This window comes from Meleagris gallopavo, chromosome 2 (assembly GCF_000146605.3).
Source record: "Meleagris gallopavo isolate NT-WF06-2002-E0010 breed Aviagen turkey brand Nicholas breeding stock chromosome 2, Turkey_5.1, whole genome shotgun sequence".
Taxonomy (NCBI): Eukaryota; Metazoa; Chordata; class Aves; order Galliformes; family Phasianidae; genus Meleagris; species Meleagris gallopavo.
Window position 1 is genome coordinate 76653484 of NC_015012.2, and position 9596 is coordinate 76663079.

Consider the following 9596-nt stretch of genomic DNA (forward strand, 5'->3'; position numbering starts at 1 on the left):
AGCTGCTTTGTTAGCTTCTGTGGGAATGGGTAGAGCATGGGAAGTTGCTGTCGTTAAATGTAAGAGATAAAAGGGTGCAAGCCTGAGCTGGGAAGGAACATGGCTCTGGGTGGTAACTGTCTTATACTAATGCAGTTCCTGAAGTTCCTCCAAGCTGAAGAGGAGGAGGTTGGAGCTGGTCCTTGTGTATGCATGTGTGTGCACACTGGGTTTGTACAGCACACCAGCCATGCTAAAGCTGCTTTCAAAGGCAGGACCCTGTAAGGACAGCTCTATCCCCTTAAAGGAGTATTATGCTATTAGTGGCATCTGTTCTTTGGGGTTTGTTTAAGGCTGCAGACAGAGCGCTTACCCTCATGTTGTTGAATGCGTAGAGGTCAGATTTGATTTAGTCCCAGCTGGTAAGGAAAAAGTCAATCAGGAAGATGCAAAGGATGGAGCCCTTCAGTCACATCAGCTGCAGTACTTGATCACAGATCACACCTGCAGAAGGTAAACTTGCAAGCAGTAAAGTGTGAGATCTAAATTGGACACTAACAAAACACGTTTTTATTTTGAGTATTGGCTTTCTTTTCGCTTTTTTGAAAAGAGTAGACCTTCTTACAGATCACAAATGCCTATTGTGGATTACTCTGTAACATATAAATATGTATAATGTGCAGCGGGTCAATTTCCCTCTAAGGTTCACCACTGTAAGTGCTGTGGTGTTTATTTGGTTACTGGAGCTTACCAAAACAGGAGTTCAGTTTCAGCCAACCATTATTAAAAATGACTTCATACATCCTCCCTGGATACACCTTCCCTTCAGGTATTTATTGATGAGATCCCCCTGAGCCTCTTTTTCTCCAAGCAAGGAGGAGACAAAAACTCCAGTGTTCATGCTCAGATGCCTCTGCTTATACCACCATTCAAGCAAACCATACCTGAGCCCAAACTCACGGTGAGCAACAAGAGTCAGACAACGCAATGGATCCCTGCCTGGTGAGGACAGGCTGGGATGGAGAAATGTTTGGTATCTTCTACCTAAATTAAATACAGTTCTTGTCTTAGCGATTACTCTTAAAATATTTTTTCCCTCATATTACTCATAAATCCCATCGGGGTAACTCTAAATTCTCTCTCTCCTTTTTTTTATTTATTAAATTTGTCAGCAGCTTTGTTCTCTGCTCTGCAATCATTAGCACTGGTTAGCCAATGAGTTAATCATTCAAAAGAAGGCAAAGGAAAGGAAAAAACAAGCGTTGATTTTTACTGTAAGAAAGACAAAGGTCCTATTTTCTCCCATTCCAGAAAGTACTATGGGTTTTTGCTGCTGATTACAACCTTCACCTTTCTCTTCTGCACCCTCCCGTGTCTGCAGCCACAGAGGTGCCACCAGGACAGGCCCTCCAGCTGGGATTAAGTGAAGTTGACACCAGAAATTCATCCAGAGTTGGAAATTAATGGGAGGGGAAGGGCTGGAGAGCGCTGTAACTGTAGCTAAAGGGCAGCTGAGTAATTCCTCTGAAAAACTGCCCAATTTGGTTTCATCCACTGTTTTCCAGCATTTTCACGTGGAAATGCAGAGCCATAGCAACCACAATAAATATGGTGCATGCATAACTGCCAAGAAACACAATCTTTATCAGATGTGTGTATAGCTTTTGCAGTGCATCTGACCCTCTTTCTTAGCTGTAGCCTTGTTAAGGTTCAAAGATGTGCTCCAAGTGAGAGGAATGGGCAGCTCATCAGGGTGCTATTTGTAACCCACCTAAGATGTAGTTTCCTCAGTGGCTTTGAGGTTTCAGTGGATGCTATTGTTTGCTCAGGTCATACACTTGGAAAAGATGCTGGGCATTAGAACCGTGTCAAGAAAATACTCACAAGAGAAACTGGGCTCTGTCGGAACATTTTAGGGATGAGCTGGTATTGGGTAGGATGCCACTAGGCCCTTGCAAATGTGAAACCCATACTATGTCCTGAATTTTGCCCTCCATAGGAGAAAAAAAAAAACCCTGCCATGGGCCTGCAGAGGACACACCCTTCACCCGTGGTTAGGGACAGAGAAACATCTCTCAGGCATGAAGCCATTCTCCAGGGCAGTGGCAAATGGTACAGCCTCAGCAATGGGAAGGTTTAAGTACCATTCCCAGTCACACATGGACCTTGGTCCAGGTGAAAAACCTGTTGGTCCTATTTGTTGCCATGTTGCCCTTTCTCCTCTCCTGTACATGGACCTCCAGAGGTGCGTGGGAGCCCCTGTCGAACCCTGTTAAATATTGCTTGAATTGGATGTGGTGGTAATTGCTGCTGTAATCATTTCTAAACTTTCCATGAAATAGTCCCAAACAGCTCTCATTCTCGCCAGAAACCTCTCCGTTTACTGCCAGTGATCAAATCACCACTGGCTTCAAGGGCACAGAGATAAGATAATGCTGAGAGCCAGCACTGTCATATTTTACATATTTCTGACTTGGCCTACTTCAAAAGCTCTCCAAGGTAGAAAATATAACAATTGCTAACAGCAGAAACAGAACTAATTGCTTATTTTAGAATTAATAAGTTGTGGCATAGTCTGTGAGTCATTTCCTTGCTGAGCCATTTTTTTTTTTTTTAATCATCAAAGTTGCTCACAGTGTAATTATCTTGAAGACAGGAGTAGGCAGGGAAAATTTTCCCATAGCAAATTTAAAGAGACATCCATTAGTATCTTGTGAAGCCGCGACCAAGAGGATCCAATGAGAACCTATTAAAGCTATTCACAGAACTGAGTCGGTTCAATGACAACGTGGCTGACAAAGTGCATCGTGAAAGAGGAAAAGAAAAACAATAGAAAATATTTATTGATGGAGTATGTGCATTGAATAACATCTTAATATACCAAAGGTTTGCATTAGTTTCCCCAAGTGAGCCATCATTTTGTGCATCTAAGAATTGTATAAAAACAATTAGTTTGCTGCCACACTTTATAAAGTTAAGAATATTAAGGAATCATACAAGCCACCTCTTGGGGTTTTTAACCTAAATACTATATCATACTTGGAACAAATGTTGGTACAAGAAAAATGAAAACCAGGGACTCAAACCTGCTGTCAACTCCTTTGAGAATACTGTGCAAATTTAAGCATTCAATCTAATAATATTTTTTATTTTTTCATTTTATTCTCAAGTCCAGTAATTTATTAATGGAAGTATCTGCAATATGCTGTGCTTTACAATTAGAATCAGTTGATTAAATTTCTACAAAGATACCAAACAAACTAAAGGTATTTGTAAAAAATTATTGGCTAGACTTTGTAAGTATATGCAACAAGAATGGGATCAACAGTTGAAGTTTGGGTTTTCTTTTTCCAAGAGGGAACAGCCTTTGCAGAAATCCCACCAGAACGTCAGATTTGGACAACTTCCCAGGGAAAAGTATTCCCACTCTGTTGGTGACACGCTGTGGCTGGGAGGTTCTGACCCTTTGGGCTTTGAGTCTGTTGCTTCCCAAGGACTCCGACTTACTGTGACTTTGGGCAAGGTCTGTAGATGTGGGTTGGCAGCTGCTGCCTGCTTGTGGTCCCTGTCAGAGCTTCAGTCCTCCCAGCCCTTTCCTTAGGGCTTGAGGCTGGGAAGAAGAGCTTCAGGCTTGGTAGTGGAAGGAGTCTTCTATGTGACTTATGATTTTTACATCTTAATCTATACTGCTATGCCTTTCCCAGCTGCCTGCTCCTGCTTCCAGTGGGTCCCACTGTTACCTCACAACCATTTCATCTGTTACTCTCCACACTTTCTTTATTCCTTGCACAGCACACCACCTCCTTCTTGAAATATCAACTTGTTTTGCTCCCTTTTTCTGTAGCCATTGCTGCCTGCTGCAAGCTGGTCCCTTATCAGCAGACTGGGAGGAATGCCCCACATGCCTCTCTCTCCCACATGAATTAGTTTCTTACTGCAACCATATTCTGGGCTGATTCATATTCATGCAGACTCATAAATCTGCAGAACTTGGATGGTAAGTTATAAACTGACTCCAGGGGTTTCTTTAAGCAATTTTTAAAGCATCAGACACTCTATTCCTCATACAGCAGAAATAAGTTTGTGTTTTCCTTTTGTAAGATAATACAAACTCAATTTTTCACATCATAGATAACCCCCTTGACTTCCATGCACTTCTCAGAGCCCCAGACTAACCACGTGCACAATTACCTTGCAGAACCTCATCTGGGTGTGTTAATGGTTTGAACATGAGATGTGCCGTTGGCCTGGGGAAAGCTTGTTTGTTAACTTCACAGACTGCCAGTAGCCCTTTAGAAGAAAAGGAAATTATTTGAATTTATGGGTTTCTTTTTGTTCGTTTGTTTGTTTTTTCCTAAAGCCAAGAACACAGCTAAATATCAGCTCTTATGAAAAAGCATCAATACTGAGGAAAATAAATGATGCCTACTCCAGTACTGCAAAGAGGGAAAAATTCTTTGGGAAAAGATTTTTCCCAGAAGAAAAGTTGTCCCAAACATTGTTCTGGGAAGCCAGCCTGACTCCTGTGCACTACACTGCTCACTAGGAACACCCTCTCCTGCATTTCTTCATAGATAACAAAATGCCAACTAATGCTATCTGAAGGATATCTGAAGCTCAGAAGTCCTTGTGCCACTTGTAGTGGTGGGTGACTGTAGCTGTGTGCAGTGCATTGGCCAGTGCATAAATACTTGATTTATGAACTATTCGGGAGGCAGTGACAATGCCTACACAAAATATTTCCTTCTTTATTAGGGTAAGTGGCAGATCTAAATATTGTCTGGCGTTAACATTTTGTCCATTCATGTCTGCTTGGCCTGACAAAACAGCACATGCTTTCCAAACCCATATATTTGCATGTCTGTGCACAGTCAATCAGATACAGAAGCCTGGATACAAATTGTGGTTGAGACATCAAGAGCAGATGATTGTTAGAAGACCATCTGAAAACTGGTAATATTTTTCATTCTTACCTTGTCTTCAGTTCCCAAACTAATGAAGAAATAATGCCTTAGGAAATTTCTTTTCCTAATGAGCAGATCTAGAGAATACTTTAGAAAACAAGGAATGTACTATGTTACCTTACTGTGATCAGTTTTGGACTCAAATCAAGAATGAACCCCCGAAGGCATTCAAGGCCAGGCTGGATGTGGCTCTGGGCAGCCCGGTCCAGTGGTTGGCAGCCCTGCCCACAGCAGGGAGAGTGAAACTAGATGATCTTTAAGGTCCTTTTCAACCCAGGCCATTCTGTGAGGTTGGAGTTGTATCAAAGTCCACGGAACCGTGCTGACTTCTATTGATCAACAATGAGGTATCTCAATTCTTACCATAACTACGGAAAAAGGCACTTAGGAAAAAGACTGCAGAACCACCTTATGGTAGAATATTATAGGCCAGCTGCATAGAGCAAGAACATTAAATACTGGACTGAGGGGATTTAAAATTAGTCAGTGAAACCATATATCTTAATTCAGATGTTAACAACGACAAACATAATTAACTTTAAAATTAATTAGACATAGATTTCTAAACTTTAACAATTATTATTAGGGTTTTTTTTGTTTGTTTTTTGCAAACAATCACACAAGTCTTAAAAAAAAACAAGTTTAATGTTGCCTGAAATGGCAGAAGTTGAAAGAAATATTTTCCATTAAAGTGAGATATTTCCAATTAGTGGAATGTTGTAATAGTTAAGGTATGGAAACAAGCGTTAAATTTTTATGCTTTGTCAATAATATGACAAAATCGCCTGCGCATTCAAAGTGTCAGGTTTTATGTTTCCAATCATTTACAGAAGAAGTCAGTTATTAAAAAGGATCATATTTCACTGAAAAATGTTAAAAGCATATTTCAAATATACCAACAAATGAATAATATTTGAAAATCTTGTTATAATTTTTCTTCTGCATAGGAAGAAAAAGAATTTTGGTCACTATAAACTTATTTAAAAATGAAAGATTGCAGTGTTGAATAATTATGAATGTAGTTAAACTCAATGGATGTGATCTGAAGTACACAGTATCCTTTTATGTTATTAGATTAACATATCATCATAACAACCCTGTGCACTCCAAAATCTTGACACACACACAAAACAAAACGAAAAAAAACAAAACAAACAAACAAAAAAAACCAACAAGATTAAGGCTTGCATGGCAATCAACAGCAACCAATTTTTATAAAGGCGATTCATGGTATAAAAGCATGTAGAAGTCAAGCTCACTTTGTGTTTTCATTAACTGGGTGGTTCAGCAAACACATTGAACCACATGATTTGATAACTACTGCTGCTACATAGCATGATATCTCTCATAAAGCACAGGGTAGTTTGTCCACCATTCAGAAAGTGGTATAATTTAGTTGGGAGGTTTTTTCTTAATTTAACCCTAAAACTCAAGTTGAGGTGGAGTCTCAATATGACATGATTAAAACTACCCACTTCGTAAAACTAAAGGCAAGGAAATACTGCTTTCCAACTCCCAGCCTAATACCCAGAGCATTCTACCTATGAAGCTGAATTCTTATAAAGTAATTTTAAACGTCTGCAAAAATGGTTAGCACCCAATATAAAGCCATCACCTGTGGCTTTGAGGTGAAGCTCTAAACGATTGTCCAACAGCCACCGCTTTGCCTTATGGGAAAGCTAAATGTTTGAAAAGAAACTAAAGCTACAGCTTTTCAAACACTAACTAGAAAATAAATCCATATGTTTAAGACTTGTCTAGCTTCTCAAAGAATATTCAAAGGCATTACATTACGTTCTAATGTTTCTTCTTCTTCCAAACATGGAAACTTCTGCTCATTAATTTCTCTTTGTTGTTTTTACTGAGCAATGAAGCAAAATTTGTCTTTTAGGTCTGGTCATCAACTAAAGAAATGTGGGATTTCCATGGGAGCGTTCCTCCAGCAACCAGAGCTTTCCAAAATAACAAGCTTGAATTAGATTGCTGTTTCTCAACATGGAGCTGTGGTCTTTAGAAAATGCCAAAAAAAGTCTTGGTCTCATGCAGTACACATACATTCTGCGCATACAGTAAAGGGATGTATGTGCAACTTGCATTTGAAGAATTGAAACAGAACCCTGAGAAAAGCAAATCCATTGGAAAAATGTATGGTGTTAAATAATACCAGTTTGAGAAGTTCTAATCCTTTCCGTGGGGGGAAAAAATGACAAACAAGTGTTGCCATTTTTTTCTGATGTGAATGATTAGAATTTATCACAATTACAAATATAAATATACCTTGGGATTTCAAGTGCAGACCTGGAGTTGATTGCAACTGAAAACATTTTGTTTGACACCCATCTCCCAACCATCCAGAGTCACTCAAGTCACCATAACACTATTTGTTCGAAGGCATCCTGATGCGGAATGATGTTCTCTCGGTAGCCGCTGGCAGCAGATTTTCACTCTATGATATTATGGGTGCTTGGCAAGTTAGCGTCAACTCTCTTCAGCCTTGTGCGCAATTCTCATCATTGCCGTGTATCCAGAAGCAAATCTGGGCATATTTGAGAGGAGTAATTCTTACCGCTACATTGTAATCCTGCTGTTCCCCATTGACATCCACCCACTGGTGGCCCGAAAATACAGCAATGATCTTGCGTTTCCACTTCCTTTTGTTTGGCTCCTTCAGACGAAGATAAACACCAGACCCAGTGGAGCCAGGCTCAGCATCACAGTACTGATAAAAAAGATCATTGGACTCATCAGAAATGCTACAAAATCTGTAGACTAGCTGCCCAGATCGGTCATTGTCAAAGCCTGAGAAGTGGATCATACTGCCAGGCATCATTTTGATGGTAGGGCTGATTCCCAGCTCCATGTATTTCCTTTTGTGGGGTCGCTTGAGCTCAAGAACAGCATAATCGTAATCTAGGGCAATATCTCCTGAGAAACCCTTAAACCAGCCTTTTGGGATGTGAGTACTCTTCACTCTGGTCCACTGGAAGGAGGGCATGCCATCTGAGCTCGCCTGCTTCCTCCCAGATCTCCTCTGCTTTCTCCCACCGCCTCTGGACCGTCGCCTTTGTCCTGTGGCAACTTCAGAATCCTCTTGGGCCTCAAGGGCTTCTCTCCTGCTTCTTTTAGCACCTTTGCGTTTCCTGCCATCACCTCTGGACTTCGTCCTCATCAGACCCACTCTCAGCCTTTTGCTGCCCTTAACATAGTCCTTGCCATCATGCAGACAGTGGGCAGCTGTGAGCACATGCTTTGGGGAAATGAGAATGCCACTGCAGCCAGTGGAGATCTTCACAGCTGTGTTGAAAGGAAAGTTGGTCATAAACCGCTTGTCATAGATGCTGAACCTACTGTCTGTTCCATATATCTGCCTCTTCTTTCTCAAAGACTTATGTGCAGTTGTGTTTCCAGCTGGATCAAGTGTCAGCCCAAGAACATTCACTTCAGTCAGGGTCCGCGTGCCATTTTCAAAGATAGTCTCATAGGATAAGAAGTCCTTCAAGTCAGACAAGCTGGGTACTGGCAATTTCCTTTGACATTCAATTCCACATACGCTGTTCAGCTCCAAGTTGGGTTTTGCTTCAAATTTAGGGCTGTCAAGGGAGAAAGTTCTTTCACTCACAATTTGGGGAACCTTCTTTAAATGCCAGGTAAAATCTTGTTCAGTTCCTGTTCCATTAGCAAGACCCACTGCAGGCATGAAAAATATGAACAGCAGTAACGCATGATCCATCTTGTCTGTTTTTTTCTGAAACAAAACAGAGAAGTTTGAAAACACACTGTTGAAATACACACAAATATCTTCGCATCTAAAAAAGCAAAACCATGCAATATTAGGACTGACATCAGTGGAACAGAATTTAACATTCTGCTCAAAATAGAAGTGTCTGCAAATATTCCCTGCACTGCCTCTGATGTTCCCAACAGTCTCTAATGAGATGGGTGCTACCAGTCAGCCAGCATCAATATTGAGCTACCTAATGGACAGAGCTAGCTAATGGTGGACAGAGCTGAGTTTTACTTACTTTTCCCTCAGCAGCAGTAGTAGTCTCAGTCATTCCACTCTGCCAGCAGCCTGGTTTTATCTATACTGTAGGAATGGAATTATCTTTTAAGATTCTGCTTCTCTACTGGTTATACTGATTATAAGCTACTGCTGATAAGCAGAACATGGTTGAATATTATCGACATATTTAAAAGTCATCCAGAAGTTGGCATGCAGACAGAGATAAATAGACAGACTGTACCCATGAGATTAAATCCCTTAGGAAACCAGACCAATTACAGTCTTTGATGTAAATGCCAAAAATGGTTCTGCCCTACTCATCCAGCTAAGATCTATGAAATTGCATGCTATGGAAAATAGCATTTTTCTAATTGTTTTCCCAATGAACCTACTTAGAATGACCTCTTTCCCAAAGTTCATGTTTTCTGAAAGTGAAAAAAGGAACAATTTTGGCATCTACAGAAGGCAGACAGTGCCATTTTAGACACTTTCTATTAATGCCGCTCTGAGAAGCAGGGGTGTCCTGCATCTCCTGAGTGGTGTGTCCTGCATGCTGGGGCCACCAAAACCTCCTTCGTTTCCCTTGCATAGGCATCTCAGTCATAGAATTTCAAAATCCATGGTTGGAAAGGCAGAAAGGTGAGAGAAGA

The 9596-nt window shown here is 40.7% G+C and overlaps 1 protein-coding gene across 1 annotated transcript; it reads right to left on the reverse strand.

Moving 5' to 3' along the window:
* Positions 1-2784: 2784 nt before the first annotated feature.
* PRSS35 (serine protease 35) lies at positions 2785-8708 on the reverse strand. The gene has a single exon (XM_010707670.3). The coding sequence runs from the start codon at positions 8671-8673 to the stop codon at positions 7432-7434; it is 1242 nt and encodes a 413-aa protein (XP_010705972.1). The 5' UTR covers positions 8674-8708; the 3' UTR covers positions 2785-7431.
* Positions 8709-9596: the final 888 nt, after the last annotated feature.